The sequence below is a fragment of the Arachis hypogaea genome, chromosome 17 (assembly GCF_003086295.3).
Source record: "Arachis hypogaea cultivar Tifrunner chromosome 17, arahy.Tifrunner.gnm2.J5K5, whole genome shotgun sequence".
NCBI classification, from domain to species: domain Eukaryota; kingdom Viridiplantae; phylum Streptophyta; class Magnoliopsida; order Fabales; family Fabaceae; genus Arachis; species Arachis hypogaea.
In genome coordinates, this window is record NC_092052.1 from 97915488 (window position 1) to 97939719 (window position 24232).

At 35.4% G+C, this 24232-nt stretch overlaps 1 protein-coding gene across 12 annotated transcripts in view; it reads right to left on the bottom strand.

Annotated features, from left to right (window-relative positions):
- Positions 1-243: 243 nt before the first annotated feature.
- LOC112764209 (uncharacterized) overlaps positions 244-24232 on the bottom strand; it is a 28608-nt gene continuing 4619 nt past the window's right edge. For 4 of the 12 annotated variants that reach the window (XM_072223016.1, XM_029294416.2, XM_072223018.1 and 1 more), the window contains exons 5-8: positions 23533-23680; positions 19193-19275; positions 18965-19081; positions 244-730 (exon numbers count right to left, since the gene is read on the bottom strand). In XM_072223016.1, coding sequence (XP_072079117.1) covers positions 659-730; positions 18965-19081; positions 19193-19275; positions 23533-23680 — 420 coding nt within the window. In that variant the 3' untranslated portion in view covers positions 244-658. Of the gene's footprint in view, positions 760-4870; positions 5093-10725; positions 10986-18964; positions 19082-19192; positions 19276-19363; positions 19385-23532; positions 23681-24232 lie in introns of all 12 variants that reach the window. The other 8 variants (XR_003815078.2, XR_003183054.3, XR_011875387.1 and 5 more) reach the window with 8 other exon arrangements.

The following is a 24232-nucleotide window of genomic DNA, read 5'->3' on the forward strand; positions in this document are numbered from 1 at the left end:
ATTTTCAAATTTTAAATTAGATATGTTAATTTTTTAAGTACATTATCTTAGTTTTTTTGAGTTTAAATTTTAAATTAATATAAATTTAACTAATTAATTATCAAATAATAAATATGATCCAAAACAACTGAGATATTACAGGATATGTACTAGTAAAGTAAAGAGGCAATATAATGTTCAATATTTAACTGAAATCTCATTAGTAAACTCATTTTCTATTATCTTGACAGGAGAAGAAAAAAATAAAAAGAAACAAAAGAATCATTTTTTATTACCCAAAAAAATGTCTGCAAGTCATAAAAGAAGAAAATAGCAGCATTTTGTGAGAGACTTATGATAGAACACATTCCCCAACCCTTAAACAAGCTCTGCTGCATTTTCTTCCCCCAACCTGCTACTTACTATAGTATAACGCATGCACAAAAGTTACATTGCCATAACGCTTGCAATTACCACTATGTTGTAGTGACTGACTGAGTAGCTCTAATTTTGCTGATTTCCACACTCCTACTATTACGTCGAAAAGGTATCATAAAAATATAGTGAAATAACAAACCAACTTGCATGCATATGCTACAATCGGATTTTGTTTAAACTATAACCAGTTAACCACTAGAATTTACTTCCAGCACCAGCTGCAATCGCTATTGACGAGATTTCATATTTCACCAGTACCAAGTGGCTCCCTTGAGGTATCGCCAGAAGCCCACGCATGATAATCCTTCACTAACTGCTCACAGGAATTTGACAAAAAATAATCTAAAATAAGAAAAATGAATAAGATGTGTCATAAAAATTATTGGGGTAATAAGAAAGAAATTATACGCAAACATACTTCAATATTGAACCATAAACTCTAAGCAGAATCTGTGAACACTTTTGTTTTCTTTTTAACCCGGAAATGCACCTCAAATATGTCTCCGCAACTCAATCTACACAACTATTTGGTGATGACAGGTAATGCTGCCATTCAGGCGAGTAACAGCAACTTTGAACAATTTGTACAAAAATTGGCTAAGTTGGATGTTAACAAATAGGATGAAGTGGAATATTCAAAGGAATAATTCTTCAAAGGAGATGGCAGCGAGCAAAAGTATGATGACGGGGTAGAGCTCACCATGAAATCTCTTCAGGTTTCACTCAAAAGGCTTAACGGCAGAATGGAAACGTCACACTTCGGAATGGTCCCATCACTAGAGCACGAGCAAAGAAGTTCAAGGAGAGCTTTGAAAACTTGACAACACTCATACATGAGGAATTAAGCAAGTTTTAACCAAGAGAGAAAAGACAAAGTCCATTTGGCTAAGTCAGGACAGCAAGAGGCCCAATAATACTTTTCAAATTCAGTGAAAGGCATAAATTATTATTAATTTTCAAAATTATTAGACCTATATTTTAATTTGCTTTGTTATTAAGGTTTATTAGAAGATTTGATTTACTTAATAATATTTTTAAGAATTTTAAATTTAAATCAAATCTGATCTATTCTAATAAGATCAAATTTGATTTAAATTATCTTATCTTATTTTTTAGCTAATTTGTTAGGAATCTATTTAAACACTTTTTGTGACACAATTTACACTTTTTGATGAATAAAATTTTCAATTGCTTTATGCACGTTTTTATATTGTGTGATTAAGTGCTTGTTTGGGCGCCATTAAATCGATAAAAAAATATCTTTTCCAATGAAAAAAGATCCTTTTTTTTTATTTTTTACCGTATTTGGCAAATTTCTAATAATAAAACTAAAAGCACTAGAAAAAAATCATTTTTTTGAAAAGTTAAAATTTACATCTTTTTTTAAGAGATCTTTTTCCTTAAAAAAAAGATGTTTTTTAAAAAATAAATGAATAAAAAAGTACTTTTATCTTATTTTACCCAAACATAATTGATAGATAAAAAGATCTTTTTACATGAAATATCCAAATATAAAATCACTTTTACCAAAAATGGCGTCTAAACAAACCCTAAGTGAAGTGAGTGATTTGCTACGCTTGTTGCATGAAGAAGATTGAAAAATTCAACCTAAGGTGACTCTGCGTGGTAGTTTCTTCAACTTCAGCCTTCTGATCTAGGTTGTCAAGGACAAGTTCTTTGAAGGTCTAATAGGGAATCTCTTCCAGTGACCTGAATTGCTAAGAACATGTATCTTAGAGGTCTAGTAGGAAAATCTATCCTCCTCTTTAATTCTTCAGATTTTTTCATTAAGGTTTTCATCTGCCAATTTTGTTTCATCCTACTGCTTCCACTACTTTTCTACACCCTTTCGTTCCCGTGTTGTCCTTTCTTATTCTTCTTCCTTCTCCCTTCCAATCCTTCCCTTAGGACTTTAATGCTTTGTCTTTATTAAACTCCTTAAATTTATCATCTGGTATCAGTTACAGGTCATAGGTAAATTCTTATTTATCTACACGTTCTAAGGTTCTTGTTTAGTCTCTATTTTTCTCTTCAATTTTTGTAGATTTACTTTAGAGAAAAAAAACCAAAATTATTATTTAAATTTTGTTTCTGCAATTACTATAGTCTACAAAAAAAAACGTCGCCCAAAAAAAGTTGAAAAAAAAGATCAATTATACAGTTTTCAATCTTTTTTTTCAAGATTCTACAAAAAAAATCATAAATTTTTCACATTTGCCTTTAGCTTTTCCAGAATTACTTTGGGTTTAAATTAAAATTCAAATTTTCTAATTTGAATCACCTTAGTGTCACTCATTGTTTTCTTTCCTTTGTCACATACTTTAGTTGTCTTCGTGTCAAATTGAAAGTATCTATCATTCAGATTATCTTAGTTTGGTGCCTCAATTTCTTATTTTCTTAAGTGCAACTTGTTAATACAATTCAAGAAAGGAAAAAGACAAGAGCGGTAAGATCAAATGAGGATAAAAGCCAGAAATTGAGTGTAAACACGAGTGTTCTAATCCAAATGATACACGTGAGAAGAGTTCTGTGAGGTTTTTTTCTTTCATAGGTTCTTCAATGGCAACAAAACCAACCCAATATGTGATGGATGAAGAGGAAGAGATTCAAGATTCAAAACTTACTTTCCGATTCAACGCAATCACTGCCATACTCGAAAGGGTTCAACATCTTGATGACATGGATTCAAGAATTAATTCTTCATCCCCTACTCGAAGAGCGCAATCCCAAAAATCTATTCATAATTATTTTGAGGAGTCTGAGAAGGAGGCTTCGTCCAGATTTCAGCGTCATTGACAACGGAAAGATGTTGATAGTAACATCAATGCTATCAAAATGCGCATCCTAGAATTTAAAGGCAGAAGTGACCTTGAGGCTTACCTGGAGTGAGAACGGAAGGTGGAGCTCATATTTCAGTGTCATAACTACTCTGAGGTGAAAAAGGTGAGACTCGCAGCTGTAGAATTCTCAGATTATGCCCTTGTCTAGTGGAGGAGCAAGAAAAAAAATAGAAGACGGATTGAAAAACCACAAATTCAATCTTGAAAAAAGATGAAGAAGGTTATGCGACAGCGGTTCGTACCTTTTTACTCCTATAGGGAGATACATCATCGGCTCCAATGGTTATACCAAGGATCTAAGTCCGTAGATAAATATCATAAAGAGATGGAAATGCTGCTAATCAAGGCAAATATCGAGGAGGAATCCATAGCTACTATGGCACGTTTCTTAAATAGGTTAAACTAAGACATTGCAAATACCGTTGAACGTCACCCATTTGTGCAAATGAAAGACTTGGTGAATCTAGCTATAAAGGTGGAAAAACAACAAAGAGCGAAGGAGCTGCGAAATTCTTCCAACCCTACTTCAAGGTGGGATTCTAGATGTGCTAATTTCGGGGAGAAAAATGGCTCCAAAACTACTGAATCAAAGGAGAAGCCTACAGACCAACACAAGATGAACTCACCTAATTCTACATCTAAACCTCCCTCACAGCAAATTGAAATTACTTGCTTTAAGTGCTTCAGAATAGGTCATTATGCTTCTGAGTGTCCAAATAAAAGGACAATGATCATCATAGTAAATGATTTTTTCTCCAAAACTGTTAACTCAGATAAGTGAGGACAGACCATATTTGGCGGATGCTACAAATGATGATGTCGTTGAGTATGCTGTTAGCGGCAAGGCCCTTGTACCTAGGAAAATCTTAAATGTCGAAGCCAAGGACGATTGTCTAAAATAGCGTGAGAACATCTTTCACACGAAAATTATGTTAGGAAGCAAGGTTGAACTCATGATAATTGATGTTGGAAGTTATACAAACGTTGCTGGCTCTACCATGGTTGAAAAATTGAGATTGAAATGCACCAAATACCTTAACCCTTACAAACTGGAGTTGCTAAGTGATGTTGGCAAACTGAAGATTGTGAAGCAAGCCCATATACAGTTCTCTATTGGGAGATATAGTGATGAAGTACTATGTAATGTGGTACTCGTATAAGCTTGTCATCTACTCCTAGAGTGTCCATAGCAGTTTGATAGGAGGGTGTTTCATGATTGTTTCACAAATCGATATTCCTTTACATACGTTGGGAAGAATATTACTCTTGCACATTTATCTCTTAAAAAAGTGTACTTGGAGCAATTGAGCATGCACGAATCCACGAAAGTTTTTACGACGAGAGAATTGAAAAACAAGAGTGTAAAAAGAAGGTTCTGAGAGAATAAAAAACTGAGAAAAAGAGTCAAGGTCTGAGTGAAAGAGAGTGGTAAGAGAGAAAAGTCCATGGATTTAAAAGAGAGTAAGAATGAAAACAAGATGTGTTTTTATGCAAAAGAGAGGGATCTGAAGAGTGCTAGTTTAGGGAAAAAAGCATTGGTGTTAGTGAGATCTAGAGAGTCACTATTGAAAAATTTTGAGATGTCTTTTCAGAGGATATGCCACCAGGTTTACCTCCTTTACGAGACATTGAACATCAAGTTGACTTTGTCCCTAGCACAAGCATTCCAAACCAACCATCTTACCAGACCAATCCTGAGAAGACAAAAAAGCTGTAACAAGTCGAGGACCTCTTGGCTAAGGGTTTTGTGAGAAAAAGCATGAGCCCTTGTGCTATTCCAGTACTTTTAGTGCCCAAGAAGGATGGCTCATAGAGAATGCGTGTTGACTGCAAAGCTGTAAACAAAATTACGGTAAAGTATCGTCATCCTATTCCTAGAGTTGATATGCTTGATGAATTGCATGGTTTTGTTATTTTTATTAAAATAGATTTAAGGAGTGATTATCATCAAATAAGAATGAAACCTGGTGATAAATGAAAAATAACTTTTAAAACTAAATATGAATTGTATGAGTGGTTAGTTATGCCATTGGATTGACTAATACACCTTACATTCTTGAGATTAATGGATCACGTTTTGAGATCATTTTTAAGAAAATTTGTAGTTGTTTATTTTGATGATATCCTTATTTACAGTAAATGTCTTGAATGATCATATTTTGAATGTTCAGTCTATTTTAGAGGTATTTAGAATGAGAAAATTGTATGCTAATCTCCAGAAGTGCTCATTTTGTTTGAGTATAGTAGTGTTCCTGGATTTCGTGATAAGTTTTGAGGGGATTAAGGTAGATGACAAGAAGGTGAAGACTATTAAAGAATGGCCCACACCTCAAAGTGTCTTTGACATTAGAAGTTTTCATGGCCTTGTTTGTTAAAACAATTTTCACTATTGCTACACCTTTAACTGAAATCATCAAGAAACATGTAAACTTTAAATGGGATCGAGAACAAGAACTTGCTTTTAACACTTTGAAAGATTTGTTGTGTTCTGCTCTCATTCTCATTTTTCCCGATTTGTCTAAGACTTTTGAAATCGAATGTGACGCTTCTAAGATTGATAATAGGTGCTGTTTTGATACAAGGAAAAGCGAGCAATCGCCTATTTCAGTGAGAAATTGAATGGAGCTCGCCTCAACTACTCAACTTAAGATAAGGAGTTATACACCTTGGTGAGAGCTTTAGAATTATAGCAATTTTACTTGCTACCTAAGGAATTTTGGGTGCACAATGACCATGAATCCCTAAAACACTTGAAAGGCCAAGGAAAGCTAAACAAACGCCATGCTAAATGGATAGAATTTTTTTAATACTTTCCATATGTAATTGCCTATTAGCAAGATGAAAAGAATGTGGTTGTTGATGCATTATCTAGGAGGTATTTCTTAATCGCTACTATTACTTCTAAGTTGTTAGATTTTGAGTGTATGAAGGAATTATATGCAATTGATTTTGATTTTGCCTCTATATGTGCTGCATGTGAGCATGATGGTTTCCTTTTTTGAGGTAATAGGATTTGTGTACGTACTTGTTCGATTAGGGAGTTACTTGTTCTAGAATCATATAGTGGGGGTTTAATGCATCATTTTGGTGTGTATAAGACTTTGGATGTTTTATCTGAGCATTTTTATTGGCCAAACATGTGTAGAGATGTTAAAAAATTTTGTTCTAAATGTGTTGCATGTAAACAAGCTAAATCTAAGTCATTACCACATGCTTTGTATACTTTTTTATCCGTTCCTATGCATCCATAGGTTGAAATTATATGGACTTTGGTCTTGGTTTTCCTAGAACTAGGAGAGGTCGAGATAGTATTTATGTTGTTGTAGAATGGTTTAGTAAAATGGCTCATTTTATTGCATGTCATAAAATTGATTATGCAACAAACATTGCTGATCTGTTCTTTAGAGAGATTGTGTGTTTACATGATATTCCCCCAAACTATTGTTTTTGATCGTGATGTAAAATTCTGAAGTCACTTTCGAAAAGAGTTGCGAGGTAAGTTGGAAACAAAATTATTATACTCCACTACTTGTCATCCTCAGATTAATGGTCAAACTGAAGTAGTAAATAGGACATTGGGTACGTTATTGTGTGTTGTTGTCGGTAAAAATTTGAAAACCTGGAAGACTGTTAACCTTTTATTGAGTTTACTTTTAATGGGACAATTCATTCTTCCACTGATTTTTTGCCCTTTGAACTTGTCTATGGTTTTGATCCTCTAACTGTTTTGGATTTAATGCCTTTATTTTTGAGTAATCTTGTTAGTTTAGATGGAGCAAGCAAGGCTAGAAAGGTTAAAGCAATACATGCAATAACTCGTGACCTGATTGAGAGGAAGAACAAAGCCACGACTTAAAGGGTAAATACGGGTAAAAAACATATAGTCTTCGAACCAGGAGATTGGAGTTGGGTTTATTTAAGAAAAGAGAGATTTTCTACTCAAAGGAAGTCTAAACTTGATGCAAGAGGAGATAACTCATCCCAAGTGCTTGAGAAGATCAATGATAAGACCTACAAAATTGATCTACCAGGTGAATATAATGTCTCCACTACTTTCAATGTTTCTTATCTCTCTTCTTTTGATATGGAGACAAATTATAGAACGAATCTTTTTAGGAAAAGAGAGAATAATACATGTTCGGGAAGACAATTGGAGCATTTTAAGACAAAATGATAGAATGAAAATTTCACACTTTCGAAGAGCCCCATCATTAGAGCACGTGCAAAGAAGCTCAAGGAGAGCTTTGGAAACTTGATAGCACTCATACATGAGGAATTGCAACAAATTCTAATCAAAGGAGAAAGGATAAAGTCTATTGGGCTAAATTAGGACAACAAAAAATTCAACAATACTAATTCAATGAAAGGCATAAATTATTATTAATTTTTGAAATTATTTAGTCTATATTTTAGTTTGCTTTGATGTTAGGGTTTATTAGAAAATTTGATTTGCTTAATAATATTTTTAAAAATTTTAAATTTAAATCAAATCTGATCTAATCCAATAAGAACAAATCTAATTTAAATTCTTATCTTTTAGCTAGTTTGTTAGGAGTCTATTTAAAAACTTTTTGTGAGACAATTTACGTAATTTTTAATGAATAAATTTTTTAGTTATTTTATGCACATTTTTATTGTGTGATTAAATGAGGTGAGTGATTTGTTTCGCTTGTTGCAGGAAGAAGATTGAAGAATCCAACCTAAGGTGATTCTGCGTGGTGGTTTCTTCAACTTCATCCCTCTAATATAGGTTGCCAAGGACAAATTCTTTGAAAGACTAGTAGAGAATCTCTTCCAGTGACCTAAGTTACTAAGAACAAGTAAGTATTTTAGAGGTCTAATAGAAAAATCTATTCTCTTCTTTAATAATTCAGTTTTTTTATTAAGGTTTTCATCTGCCCTTTTTGTTTCATCCTACTGCTTCCACTATTTCTCTATACCCTTTCATTTTTGTGGTGTCCTTTCTTATTCTTCTTCCTCCCTTTTTCCCCTCCCCCAATCCTTCTGTTGGAACTTTAATGCTTTGTCTTTATTAAATCCCTTAAATTTATCAAAAGGGCTCATTTTAGATATTCAAGAAGTCGATATTCAACACACCTTTTGGCTTGAGTTGGGGATGTTGATTTAATCTCGATAAAGGATTCGATTGAGAGCTTGGAGGACATTGGGGCCAACTTCCATAAGATGAGCATTGTTTGGGGAGAAAAAGGAATTCTTAGAAAAATTATAAAAGACCCTACACTTTACACGTCTAAAATTTCTTGGACGACCACACTCAAGACCTTATGGAATAATGGAGAGGGGTACATGGTTACCTCAGCTAAGCCTTACTTGGAGAATGGATAGCTAGAGAAAGGCAACAACTCATTTGAAGAATTCAACCTCCTAAAAGCCACCAAGGAGGGAGCAAGACCATGCGATAAATCTCAAGGAAAGAGCATCCATGCCTCCTGTTAGGTCCTATCGGTACCCGTTTTCTCAAAAGAATGAGATCATTGAGCAAATGTTAGGTGCAGGAATTATTCGGGACAACACCAGTCCCTGTTCAAGCCCTGTCATATTAGTCAGGTAAAAGGAGGGTGGCGTTTTTGGGTAGATTACCGAGCTATAAACAAAATAACAATTCTTGAAAATTTTCCTATACCAATCACAGCAGACTTGTTAGATGAAATTAGGGGGGCTTTTCGGAGCTGGACCTAAAGTCGGGGTACCATCAGACTTGTATGAGGAAAAATGGACATTGAGAAGACAGCATTTGTATTCATGAAGGGCATTATGAGCTCTTAGTTATGCTTTTTGGGTTAGAAAATGCACCATCAACTTTTAAAGCACCAATGAATAAGGTGCCGAAGCCCTTGTGGAAATTCACCTTTGTATTCTGCAATATCATCTTAACACAACTACTCAAAGAATAAGTTCCGGTGGAATGTGGAGGCCCAATCGGCATTTGATAGTTTCAAAAGAGCTTTAACAACACTTTTGATTCTTCTTGACCCTTGTTTTGAGAAATCTGGCAAAGAGAGTAAGGGGTTGTACTAATTCAGGAGGGCAAGCAGTACTTGAGCCACATACTCTCAGATCCCAACAAAAACCAGTGCACGAAAGAGAACTTATGGCAATAGTGTTGGTTGTCCAAAAGTGGAGGCATTACTTGCTGGGCAGAAAGTTTACTTTGCACATGGATCAAAAGAGGCTCAATTTTTTTTGTGATCAAAAGCTAATGAGGGAGAAAGAGTATAAGTGGGTGGTAGGCTATGATGTTGAGAGAAAACACAAGGCAGGAACTGAGAATTGGGTGGCTGACGCACTCTAATGCAAATTGAATTTTTCCGCAATTTCTGCAATATATTTCATGTCTGTCTAGGCCTTGAAACTAGGGTTAAGCAAGACGAAAAGCTGGGAAAAATTCAATAAGCACTATTGACAAGAGAAACTGCTTCTCAAGTCTTCGATGTGACAAAGAGATGGTTGTATTATAAGAATGGCATAGTGGTACCGAAGGATTCACCAGAGATAACTCTTATTTTACAAGAATTTCATGATAGAGCTTTAGGGGATCATTCAGAATTATTTAGAAATCATAACAAGGTGTTCGCTTTGCTTTGGTGGAAAGGGATAAAGCGTAGTATCCATAACTACATTCAACGGGGTGATGTTTGCAACCGGAATAAGTACGAGAGACTCTTTCGCCTGCAGGGTTGTTACATCCGCTATCAACACCCTCTCGGGTGCGGGCAGATGCGTTCATTAGGGCTGTGTTTGGTTTTAAGAACATGACAAAACAAGACAATGATTACAAGACACAAAGGACAGAAACACAACAATTAGTGTTTTTGTATTTTGTTTGGTGATGAACTAAATATAAGATAAAACAAATCATAAAAAGTCTAATTTATCTTCATTTTTTTCTTTACATAAAATTTAGAATAAAAATTAAAATAATAAAAAATATAATTATGAAAATTTGATGGTGATAATAAAAGAAAAAATAAGTCGTGTCTCCATTCAGTGTCTCTGTCCTACCAATAAAAAAGACACAAAATATACTAATTCAATGTTTTATGACATAATGTCTCTGTTCATGTCTCATCTGCCAAACACGATTGTGTCTCTATATCCATGTCTTAATGTCCTGTGCTTATAAACAAACGCAGCCTAAGAGATTGTGAAAGGCTTGTGGTATGGACACCATTATAGTGATGGTGGATAAGTTCACCAAGTACAGGCATTTTATTGGTTTCTCTCATCCCTTCTCTACTCCAGACGTAGCAACACTATTTGTTAAAGGAGATACAAAAATTGCAATGCTTTTCCCACTATCATTGTCACTAATCGGGAATAGTTGTTTTTGTGTACATTCTGGTCTGAGGTGTTCAAAGAAGCTAGCACTAAGCTCAAATTTATCTGAGCTTACCACCCTCAATCAGACAGTCAAAAGGAAGTAATTAATAGATGCTTGGAAACATACCTTTGATGTTTGTTGGTACTATACCAAAGCAGTGGCCAAAATGGTTGAGTTGGGCAGAGCTCCGGTTCAACATTACTTGCAAACCCGCAGCCAACACTGCATCTTTCAAACTCCTCTATGGAAGAAATCCTCCCACACTCCTCAATGGGGACAGACTTCCCTCAGCATTAGTAGAGGTAAATCGGTTGGTGAATGAATCGGGTGCTATGTTACACAAGCTTAAGTGGCAATTGCAAAAAGCCCAAAATTGCATGAAATCGCTGGCCAACAAGAAAAGGAGGGAAGTCAATTTGAGGAAGGAAACATGGTTTACTTGAAGTTGCAGCCATATAGGCTAAAATCCTTTGCCAATAAGGTTAATCAGAAATTAAACCCAAGGTATTATGGTCCATATGAAGTGCTTGAGAAGATTCGGACAGTTGTATTTAGGCTCAAACTTCCTCCAAATTCAACTGTGCATCCTGTATTCCATGTATCTTTACTCAAGAAATGCATGGCAGAAAATGTAACAAGCAAACCATTGCCACTCGAATTGACAATAGATTTGGAATTGAAACTGCAACCATCTGAGGTCTTGGCAGTGCATTAGAACTCTCAGGGACAGTTTGAAGACTTGACATGCTGATTAGGTGGCCTACATGGCAAATTTTGAGAGCTCAAAGAGTTAGAGAAAATCATCATGTTCAACTTTCCAGACTTCTACCTTGAGGACAAGGTGGTAGTTCAGGAAGGGGTATTGGTTAGGGACAAAGGTCCTAATGGAGTTAAAGTTCACAAAAGGAACAGGTCCTTAGGTATTTCGAGCAGAGTTAGAAATATGACTAAAGCAAAGATAGCTGAGGGGGTCTCTAACTAATTGTTGAGTTAAGCACTAGGTGTGTGAGGAATGTAAGGATTGCATGTGAGGGCGTAAAACCGTTAGAGCAGAAAGGGGATACTTGTATGGACGTAAGAGAGTAGAGGGTTAGGCTGAATATTGGTTAGGTATTTTCCACTCTTATTGCTTTTCTTTCAAAAGTTCTCTTCCAAATTCCTCTTCACTGATTCTTTAATATTAGTGTAATAGGTACTGAAAAATGCAATTCCTTGTATTTCTTCTTTGTGGTTGCTACCATGGAGCTTGAATACAACTTTTGGGAAGTATTTAACGCTATTAAATGAACATATATGTGTTTGCTGTAACGGGCTAGGATTGTGTTACCGTTGTGCTATGCTTTATGCTTCAATATAAAGAAAGACTAGATGACTAGCAATGATAAGTTTAATCATTCCTTTTTCTTAAGACTTTAACATGGCAAAACAAAATCATTAGAATTAGCCCATCTAGTGTTCCAAGGGTACCACATCCTTTTTGTTCACTGACAAGGCAGTATTTATCTGTCAATTCTTCTGTCTGGGCAAGTCTTCTGCCCATTGATGCACTGACCAGTGCCTAGCAACAGACCGACGCCCACCATTGTTTCCGTGTTTCATTGTTTGGGACAACATAAGCCACGCAAATAAAACTTAATCCCAAAGTTATCACGCTTTGCTATGATAAGTGACTTCACGATAATTTAAATTACTTTTTCGAGAGTTACGACAAGTATATATTTCTAAAATAAAAAAGTTGACTAGATCAAATCAAAATCAGATTTCTAATTTCTTTCATAAATCTTTTATGTAAATAGAATTAGTTATAAATCTTTTTCTTTTAGTTTAGCTTAATTTTTTAGAAATTTTATGATTAGAAATTTTTTCTTTATTTTAGACTAGTATTTTTTCCTTCTTTTCTATTTTCTAATTATTTCTATTTCTGTAATTCTTCTATAAAGAGGATGTTTCCTGTACATTTGACAGAATATTATATTCAAACACTTCAACTTGGTATTAGAGCAGGATCTCTGTACTGTGTCTCTGATTTATAGCTATGGCTGACTATTCCTCAGTCATTAATCCTGAACAGAAGGAGAACACCACTCCTACTCCATCAGATTTAAAATATGAGCAACGGGTACTAGTTAGTGGCGACTCCCATTCAGTTCAGATCACCACATTTCGACTCAATGGGTCAAACTACCTGAGGTGGTCTCAATCAGTTCAAATGTGTATACATGGAAGAGGGAATATTAGATATCTCACTGACCCACTATATAATGTGTGGGATACCGAAAATTCCATAGTGATAACATGGCTGGTGAACTCAATGGAGGAGGATATCAGTAGTAACTACATTTACTATACCACTGCCAAAGGATAGTGTCAAGGAGATATATTCCTATGTCCCTTAACTGCACCTCAAACTTGAATGCACCATGGATTGTCGATTCAGGTGCATCTGATCATATAACCAGTCTCTCCCCTTTATTTAAAACTTATTCTCCTTACTTTGAAAATGAGAAAATTTGAATTGCTGATGGTAGTTTTTCATTTATTGCTGGAAAAGGTACAATTAAATTGTCCAAAAATATTGACCTAAGAAGTGTCCTACATGTACCAAAGCTTTCTTGTAATCTTCTCTCTATTAGTAAAATCTGCAAGGATTCCAATTGCGTTGTGACATTCTTCGACACTCATGGTATTTTTCAAGATCGGACCTCGGGGAAGATGATTGGCAGCACTAATAATGGATGGGCTTTATCATTTTGAGGATATTTCGGAGGATAAAGTAGTTCAAGGATTTAGTGGTATAAGTTTTATGCCTATAAAGGACCAAAGAATGCTCTGGCACAATAGACTAAGACACCCTAATTTTTCATATCTCAAGCATTTGTTTCCAAGTTTGTTTAAGAATATCGATTCTTTCTTACTTAAATGTAAAAGTTGTATTCGTTCAAAGAGTCATAGAGTTCCTTATTACTCTCAACCTTATCATGCATTCAAACATTTCCACTTGATTCATAGTAATGTATGGGATCCATCGAAAATAACAACTCAATTTGAAAAAAAATGGTTTGTAACTTTTATCAATGACTACACACGACTATGTTGGATCTATCTCATGCATGAAAAATTCGAGATTTTTCTAAAATTTTTCAGTATTTTTCAACAATGGTAGAAACACAATGACACAAAAATTTCAATATTAAGTGATAATGGCACTGAATATTTTAATAAAAATCTTGGTGAATTTCTTCAAAAGAAAGGTATTCAACATGAATCTACAAGCTCCAATACACCCCAACAAAACAGCATTGCTGAAAGAAAGAATAAACATCTTCTTGAAGTAGCACGTGCCATTATGTTTGAGGGTAATGTTCCAAAGTATTTATGGGGAGATGCTCTCCTAACAGCAACCTATCTCATAAATCAAATGCCCACACATGTATTAAATTACTGCACACCATTGGATACTTACAAAAAAAAATTTTCAGTATGTAAGTTGCATTCTGACTCACCTTTAAAAGTATTTGGTTGCACTGTGTTTTTGCACACACCTTCATATCGAAGTAAACTTGATCCAAAGACAGAAAAATGCATTTTTATTGGCTATTCCCCAAGTCAAAAAAGTTATAAATGTTTCAATCCACACACCAAGAAATTTCATGTAAGCATGGATGTAACTTTTTTGGAACATAACCTTTTTTCATAAAAATTCTCTTCAGGGAGAGAGTCTAAGTGAAGAAAATTTTTTGCATGAACCTTTACCCACTCCTATCTTACATATTGAGGATACAACTTTTACTAATCAAGTAAATTCTGAAACAATTGCAAAACAAGATTTGGAAACCAATTCTGAAATTGTGCCAGAATTAGTTCGAATCCAAACAGGAAAAGAAATACCACAATCACAAAGGAGCTTCGGTGTTATGTTCGGAAATATCCCAAGAAGATTAGAGACCAGCCCATCATCTCTATACCAACCCAATCTGAAAACTCGAAAGACAGCCCAACTGTAGTACTTCAGGAACTTTCAGGTAAATCTGAAATTGTCACTTCTAATAATAACTTGCCAATAGCCCTTAGGAAAGAAACCAGAACTTGCACCAAAAAGATACTCAAAACCAACATCAACCATCCTATTTTCAATTACGTCTCGTACCAAAATCTTTCTAAAAAATATCAAACTTTTACTTTTAAAATTACAAATCTGTTTGAGCCTAGAAACATAGAAGAAGCACTAGATGATCCCAATTGGAAATTAGCAATGATGGAAGAGTGGCATGCACTTAAAAAGAATGAAACTTGGGAGATTGTAGATCTGCCACAGAATACAAAATTGGTTGGCTGCAGGTGGGTTTTCACCATCAAGTGCAACGCTGATGGAAGCATAGAGAGGTATAAGGCTAAGTTAGTAGCTACGGGATTTACACAAACCTATGAAGTAGACTATCGAGAGACTTTTGCTCCAGTTACTAAACTCAGCTCTGTGTGGATTCTCTTATCTCTTGCTGCGAATTACAATTGGCTGTAAAAAATGCTTTCCTGAATGGGGAGGTAGAGGAAGAGGTGTTCATGAAACTTCCACCTGGATTTGAGGCTAAACTAGGGAGGAATAAAGTGTACAAATTAAAAAAATCTCTCTATGGATTGAAACAATCCCCAAGAGCTTGGTTTGAACGATTTGAAATGATGGTGAAGGGACTTGGTTATATTCAAAACCAAGCTGACCATATACTTTTCTATAAACATTCAGCAGCTAATAAAACTGTCATCCTAATTGTATATGTAGATGACGTTATTCTGACAGGTGATAATTTTTTGGAGCTAAAAAATTTGAAGAAGCTTGCCAAAGCATTTGAAATCAAAAAACTTGGCCCATTAAAATACCTTATTGGAATTGAATTTGCAAGGTATAAGAAAGGCATTTTTATGAACCAAGGAAATTACATCCTAGATCTTTTAAAAGAGACGGATTTACTTGGTTGTAAAGCTACTGAAACACTTAGAGTCTATCCTAAAATTGAAGCCAGCTGAACCAGAAAATGTAATGGACAAAAGGAGATATCAGCGGTTGGCAGGGAGGCTAATCTATTTATCCTATACACACCCGCATATAGTCTTTGGTGTGAGCATGGTAAGCCAGTTTATGCATTCACCTGGTCAAGAACACATGGATATTGTCTTTTGAATCCAAGGTACTTGAAAGGGTCACCTGAAAAAGGGTTACTCTACAAAAAACATGGACATCTTCAAGTAGAAGCCTATACAGATACGGATTGGGTTGGGAATGTCATGGATAGAAGGTCAACATCTGAGTATTGTACTTTTGTTGGCAGAATCCTGGTTAGTTGGAGGAGTAAAAAACAGAGCGTTATGGCACGAAGTAGTACAGAAGCTGAGTTTAGAGCAGTGGCTCATGAAATATGTGAAGCATTATGGGTAGAAAAAATCCTACAAGAACTAAGTTCCCATTTCTCCACCAATGAGGTTGTATTGTGACAACAAATCTGCAATTTCTATTTCTTATAATCCAATGCTACATGATGGCACTAAACATGTTGAAGTTGACAAGCATTTTATCAGGAAAAAAATTGAGAGAGGACAGATTTACATCTCGAATGTTCCGACCACGAAACAATTAGCAGATGTTCTAATTAAAGGATTACCCAAGAAAACTTTTGATAGCGTAATAAGCAAGCTGTCAATGAATGATATCTTCAATCCAGCTTTAGGGGGAGCGTTGACTAGATCAAATCAAAATCAGATTCCTAATTCCTTTCATGAATATTTTATGTTCTTTTTTTTTTTTTTTGGTTTAGCTTAATTTTAGGAATTTTATGATTAGAAATCTTTTCTTTATTTTAAACTAATATTTTTTCCTTCTTTCCTATTTTCTAATTATTTCTATTTCTGTAATTTCTCTATAAAAAAAAATGATTTCATGTACATTTGATAGAATATTATATTCAAACACTTCAACTAAAAAACATGCAACCTATTCCAGATCCATTTCAGTTCTTAAAAAATCACTACATAAATGAAATTGTTTTCTAGAAAACTGAGCTCATAAACCATTAGTGCTCTATATCATATTAGTTTAGAATACAACACAAAATGATATTGTCAAATTCGTTTTCAACTTGCCCACAAGTACATAATTACAAGTATACAAGCAACGCATTAAAAGCACCGCCTCCATGAACTCTTTTTTCCCCCAACCTTTATTGCATTTTAAAGCTCTTCCTAAACCTAAGTTGGTATTTTCAAAGAAGTCAAAACACAATCTTTCTTTTAAGAATTTTGACAGAAGGTCATTACAAATCAGCTTTTCAAATACAAAGAATCTTTCAAATCTCACATATTCATAGTTTAACAAGCATAAGCTAATAAAAAAATAATTCAATAAAGACAACATATTGCTCTATGATGCAATGAAATGCTACTTGTCACCTAAGATTAAAATCTAAGAAAAAGTGCCAACATTGTTCATAAAGAAAATAAGGAATTCAGATTCAGAATAGTAATGTTTAACACAGCACAAACCAAAATAACAATTATCACATATTTTCAGATTCATTAGAGCAACACAAGTACTTAGATAAATAACTCAGAATCTTGTGCAACTCAATTAGCCCCCACGACCGCTACAATCCCATAACAAAGGGAGCTAGTACTTTAGAATTATCTGTTGAATTCTTTTTCAACTTTTATACCATAGATGAGTTATTTCCATGAATGTGAATTCCTTAGGATGACACAATATCATCTTTAGAGCAGCATATGAACCAGAATATCATAGTTAATTAAACCACATTCTTGTGATGACACAAAATATCATCTATAGAGCATACACAGCCAGAAAATCATAACTAATTCAACCACATACTACAACTATGGGACTCTAACAAAGTGAATTATGCAAGAAAATTTAAACCAGAAGTATCATTCAACCTCAATGTACCACTCTAGGAAAGACATATTTCATGCACATGTCAGCAGTAATATTAGAACAGTAATCACAGGAAAGCAAAAGGAAGATTCGAATGATAGAGTTGAAGACGCAATAATTGGACAGGAAAAATCCCACCCTTGCCATTTAGCTATGTGAGGAAAAAAGTGAGGCAGAGAAGAATGACGGAGACTGAGCCAGCTAATGTAACCACCTTGCCATCTGGCAATGCGAGTGTGGAGGGGATCTGAAATTCCTTTAGGAGACATTGCAGGAGCAGAGAGGTCAGACCTTGAGAATTAGACTCGGAACCTTAGGAATGAGGATGGTTCTTGAAATCCTATCACCACTTTTTCCTTCCATTTCTATTTTCATACAGCTTTCAATCCATCAATTGGATAATGGTGAAACCTCTCTGGTACACTCCATTTTCTCCATTTTTCTGTTACTTTTGCATTGCTTTATTTCTTACCTATGATACCAGTTGTTACAGAATGAGAGCTAGGGTCTAAAGTTTATGCCCCCAAAACTTCAATCCTGGCTTTTTTTTTACTCTCACTTTTCTTTTGTCATTATTCTTTTGTCCATAGGGGCAGGACTGGGTATTTAAAAGGACCAAAAGAATATTATCATTGCTTTTATATTTTTTGCCCAAAACAGGCACCAACCATTAATAAGTACAAAGTAACACTATTTCGGAAAATTTAGGTTGCATGCACAAGCAGAAATGGCCAAAATTAAAGCCTAAAGGCCTCATACTTTTTTCTTGAGATCATGTTTGAAATCATCTCTTAAAAGCTTCATGAGAAGCATGGCTCTTTTGTCAAAGTTCCAAACAAAACAGCATGGCACCGATGCGTCCTAAAATCCCACTCATCCTTTTGATGTGTTTCGAGATATGATCTCAAACTATCCTAGCATTTTTTCTTTTTCATCAGCAACTTCTGAAACACTCAGTTAGATGATTTATGTGGCTTTTAATGTGTTTCGATGATATTTTCATTAAGAACAAAAGCATAATTTGAAGCAATGTGCTAAAATACAACGGATAATAAAGTCACCTTCATATTCATTTGGGACATTATACATAATAAAACTTGATTCACCTTGTATTGAAGTGATATTATAATATCAAATCCAAATAATTAAAATTTGGAAATTCCTACTTATGCTTTTTAATAAATACTTTCTATGCCCAGAAAATAAAGGGGTACTTATAGGCACACTCAACCTCTCTTAATAAGGTCTTGCAGCCCCCTTCTCTCTCCGTCAAATTATAAACCCTCTTAATAAGGGGTTAGATGCAAGAAAATTCATTATTAACCCCCACGTGGCCGACATGCCAAGCAGGGGGCCTCTCTTTTCATTTAAATTCTTAAAGTCTCAATATTTTCTTTAGGAGAAAATAAAATTAAGATTAAAACAAACCTGTGACATAAACCGGGGAAGCATAATCCTAAGTATTTGTTCAAGGACCTGAGTTCCAGCAGACTCAATCGCTTGCTTTGGTATTACTCGGAAGGCGAAAGGAATTTCAATGCTTACCTGGGTTCCACAAAAAAAAAATCTGAACAAAATTTTAACTAATATATGTGGGGGAGACGTGGGAAGCGGGGAATAGAAAAATGCAAGTTAGTGGTAGAAAATCACTAGTACCTCAATTAAAGTATCTGATGTGAGTTTATGCACCAATGACATGTCAGAATCACTGTCACATGATATCCGGTTCACCATTAAAGCTGCATTACCATCTTAAAGTATTGAAAAGGCATTCCAGAAAGTAGCATAAACCGAATAGTATGACTTTGTGCAGATTTTTTTTTTAACCTTTCCTCATTAAGGGCACAACTGCACAAGAGTTTATAATCATAGTGTTTGCATATTACAATGGAGACAGCTAGTAAACTTCATCAAAAAGCAGTAATAAGCAGAACAAGGATCAGCTTTTATGGTAAGTATTTGAAAGTCATTCTATGTTTTAGTTTGCAAACAGACGGACAACAGTACCTACAAGCCAAAAGCTTCACAAGAGAGAGAACCCATTCTACCTTGCTATGTTATTGTGGAGAAAAATAGGAGAAAAAACTCATTGCTTTCATTTCATCCAAAACAAGGTATATATAGAGATATCTATCATAAATGCTAAAGTTCTAACTACCAACTGCATGTTGACTTTCAACACTCCTTCTCAAGCTTGAGGATATAGAATTATAGACCATAATACCAAGTTTGTTATATAAGTAACTTACTCTGAGGCCTCTTAAAGCCATAGTTAAAATATCTACCAATTGGTCATTTGAACTAACAAAACTTGTGGTGATATCTCCAAATAGAATCATTTGTCTCTAGTAAAATAGTAGTCAACCTTGATGTGTTTAGTCCTCTCAGAAAAGGCTGGATTATAGGCAATACACAGACCTGAACATACAAGACTGATAGACTCTTCTTCTAAATTGGAATTCTTCAAGAAGTTGCTTCAGCCACATAAGTTCACATAAAGTTAATGCAATAGCACGATATTTTACCTCAGCACTAGATCATCCAACCGCATCTTGTGTAAGGAGGAGAATTTAGAATAGGGAAAAAATTATTCATTCAGAGGGAAATTAAGAAGAATCAAGAGGGAGAGAGATAATTCTATTGATAGAATTCTAAAGAAAGAAAGATACAAATTACTCAATTCATGGTTACCTCATTCTATTACTACTATTCTATTTATAGTAAATTCAACTCCTAATTAAAAAATTTTAATTAGAATATAGACCCATTTTTACTAACATTACATTCCCCTTAATGTCAAGGTTGTAGAAAAAATTAAATCCTAATTAAAATATAAATTCTTATTACAAATAATAAAAATAATAGTTACTCTTAAAATAATATTTTCTATTTTATTTCTATTCTACTACTAAAAAAACAAAATTACTACCAAAATCCCATTGTTTAAAATAAATTCTGAGTCCACTTAAAATAAGTTGGTATACCAAAATCTTCTAAGACCTGCACATTAGAGATTGAGCCCAAAATGAATATGGTTAGGCCCAAGATTCCAAAGCAGAACCCTAATGTGGCTTCACCCTCAACTTCCTTCCAGAACATTCTCTTATCACAAGCCACTCCCTCGCCGCCCAACCACACCACCGCTGGAGCATGGCTACGGTTACTGGCGCCACCAGTACTTCTTCCCTCCAGTCACCACCTTGCACTTCTTCCTTGCTCGCGACCCACCGCTGAACGAACCAACAACCTAGTGTCGCCGCCGCATCACGATCCCAGGGAAACGATGCCTCCATGAGTGGTGGTGGCCTAGCCACCATCGAAAGTCCGTGACTGAACCTGAACCCACGAAATCGGAGATCTCAGCCTTTCCCTGTCGCTGCTCCATGAAGGTAAATGGAAGCCGTTTGGTCTTCGTTGCTCCGCTTTCCTTCTTGCCGGTGCCATTCTCGGTGCCGCTATTGGTCGTGCTTCGCCCACCGCCACTACTCTTAGTGGTTCTGCCGCCGTCGATATCACTGTCTTCCTCGACCAGTTTTGTTCCCCTCCAGGTACGACCGCCGGCATCCAGAGATTGCATTCCGGCATACAGCTAAGTTGGTTCCTGAATCAAAAACTCCAATTGCAGATTTGGAATTCTAGTTGATTCCTTCTCTAAATCTGCACCTTCAGAATCTGAATTGTGGCTGAAATGGAAGGCTCTGAGTGTTGTATTAGAATGCTCTTCTGTTGTAGTAATTTGAATGTTTTTCAATTCGGTTGTTCTTGTTACCGGAAGAATATTTTTCTGATGCATTTGAAGAATATTCGTGCAATCAAAGACATATATGATGGGACCACAACTAGTGTGAACACTCAACGTGGTGTGACAGAGGAATTTCCTATTGGTATAAGATTACACTAGAGATCATCCTTAAATCCACACCTTTTCACATTAGTCTTGGAAGCACTCACAGAGCACATCCAAGAACCTGTGTCATGGTGCATGCTTTTTGCCGATGATATCGTTCTTATGGGAGAGTCAAGGGAAGACCTAAATAAGAAGTTAGACTTATGGAAAGAAGCTCTAGATGTGTATAGTCTGCGCATAAGCCGTAGCAAAACGGAATATATAGAATGTAAGTTCGATCTGAAAAGGTAAAACCCTAATATAGAGGTAAAAATTGGAAAAAACATTCTACGAAAAGTTAAAAGTTTAAGTATCTTAGGTGCATCATACAGGATAATGGAGAGATTGAACATAATGTAAATCATAGGATCCAAGCAGGTTGGTCAAAATGGTGAAATGCATCTAGTTTTATATGTAACAAAAAAGTGCCTTTAAAATTTAAAGGTAAATTCTATCGCACTGCTATAAGACCGACTATGCTTTATGGTACGGAGTGTTGGACGACCAAAGAGGAGCACTAACATAAACTGAGTGTGGTAGAGATGAAGATGTTGAGATAGATGAGTGGTCATACGCGATTGGATAAAATAAGAAACGAAAATATAAGGGAGAGAGTTGGAGTAGCACCCATTGTGGAAAAGATGGTAGAATCGCGTCTCAGGTGGTTTGGACATGTGAGAAGAAGACCGATAGAACACTCAGTCAGGAAGGTGGATGAAATAGAAGATGGACAAGGGGTAAAAAGCAAAAGAAGACCTAAGAAGACCATCCATGATGTGGTCAAACAAAAATCTACATGTAAACGATCTCTTTGTAGACATGATATATGACAGAGCTCAATAGCGTCGTTTGATTCATGTAGCTGACCCCACCTAGTGAGACAAGGCTTTGTTGTTGTTGTGAATTTGAAATTCTGGATCTGGAATTGTTAATGCATCCTGTAATTTTGTTGATGAATTGTTGTAGATCTAAATCTGTTGTTGGGACGTTAGGTAGGGTTTGGAACAGAGACAAACACAAAGAGACTGAGACTAAGGCAGAGACTGAGAGACTGAGATTGAGAGATAGAGACTGAAATAAGTCTCAGTATTGTGTTTGGTGTAAAGTGGGAGACAAAGACTGAAAGAAGAATGAAGCTCTAATTTAATTTGCACAAAGGATAAAGTTGGAATTAATTAATTGAAATGGGAGTATTTTAGGTATAAAATGTTATTAAAGTTTCAGTCTCCGTCTTCAAATATTTCAGTTCCGTGTGTCCCCACTTTTTGGAATTACTGAAATACTAAAATTTCTTGAAATTTTAGTACCAGTCTCTGAGCCAAACAAACATGATACTGAATTTTAGTCCCTCAGTTTCCGTTCCAGTACCTCAAAATAAATGCTACCTTATTGTTGGCTTTTACACTTCTGAAAATGGATATTTCCATCATTATTCATAAAATTTTGCTAAATAAAATGTATCCCAAAGAGTTTGAGGATCATCAAAGATAATATCTCTATGGATATAATTTTCCAATCCATTGAGAAAATTCTTCAATTTTTCAGCATTATTCAAACCCAAACGTTAAGCATAAGATAAAAAAGCTATAAAATACTCAACTACACAACTACACTTCCAATTTGTTCCATTAGAGGTGAGATCACCAACCTACCATGAGAATGGAAAATGTTAGTCCATGAAAGCACCAATGTGAAGAGGAGAATTTAGAATAGGGAAAGAATTAATCATCCAGAGGGAAATTAGGAGGAAGAATCAAGAGGGAGAGATAATTCTATTGATAAAATTCCAAAGAAAGAAAAATATAAACTATTCAATTCAGGGTTACCTCAATCTATTACTACTATTCTATTTATCATAAATTCTACTCCTAATGAGAATTTCTTAATTGGACTATAGGTCCATTTTTACTCCTAACATCTTGTTTCTTACTTTTCCAAGAGATAAGATTGCCAGGTATAAACACAATTCCCCAAGTTGGGATAAGTATTCACCTGGAGCTTTAGGAATAGAGGCAGAAGACAAAGACGACAAACAAATACAGTAGTTGAAAGAGACACGATGCTAACTCAAAGCAACATAATGTGGAGAAAGGTTATGGGAAACGTATACCTTTGCGAAGGGCAATAGGAAGGCGAAAGAGATTGGGCCAGATCCGATAAAGGAGTCGGCATCGAAGATGAGTCCAAAATAGCTTGTGCAAGGCCAGTGTGGTTGAAGAATGTATGGTTGATGGTGCATCAGTACGACGATGATAGACCTGAATGCAAAGGCAATGATTGGGAGGTATAGGTGTTAGATTAGGAGGGGAATGGTATGAGGTACAAAAGCCATGGGTAAAGTAGGTAGGGGTAAGTCATCACCAATAGTTTTAGGTTGTAAAGGGGTGGAGGAATAGGGAACACCATCAAAGGTGACATTAGCAGACACAAAATAACGACGTAAGATGAGAGAACAACAACGATAACCTTTTTGTGACCAAGCATACCAAAAAGCGAAAACACATTTAAGGGACTTAGTAGAAAGTTTATCAAGTCCTGGGATAAGATTGTGGACAAAACAAGTAGAACCAAAGATATGTGTAGGAAGACAATGCATGGGAGTACGAAGAAATAAAACCGTGTGTGGAGATTTATGACTTAAAACTAAAGAAGCCATGTGATTAATGAGATAACATGCAAAGCGGACAACAACTCCGTAGAAAGTAATGGGAACAGGATTATAAAGACGAGGAGTTCTAATGATCTCAATTAAATGACAATTTTTGCACTCAACCAGCCCATTTTGTTGAGGGGTATGAGCACATCATGTT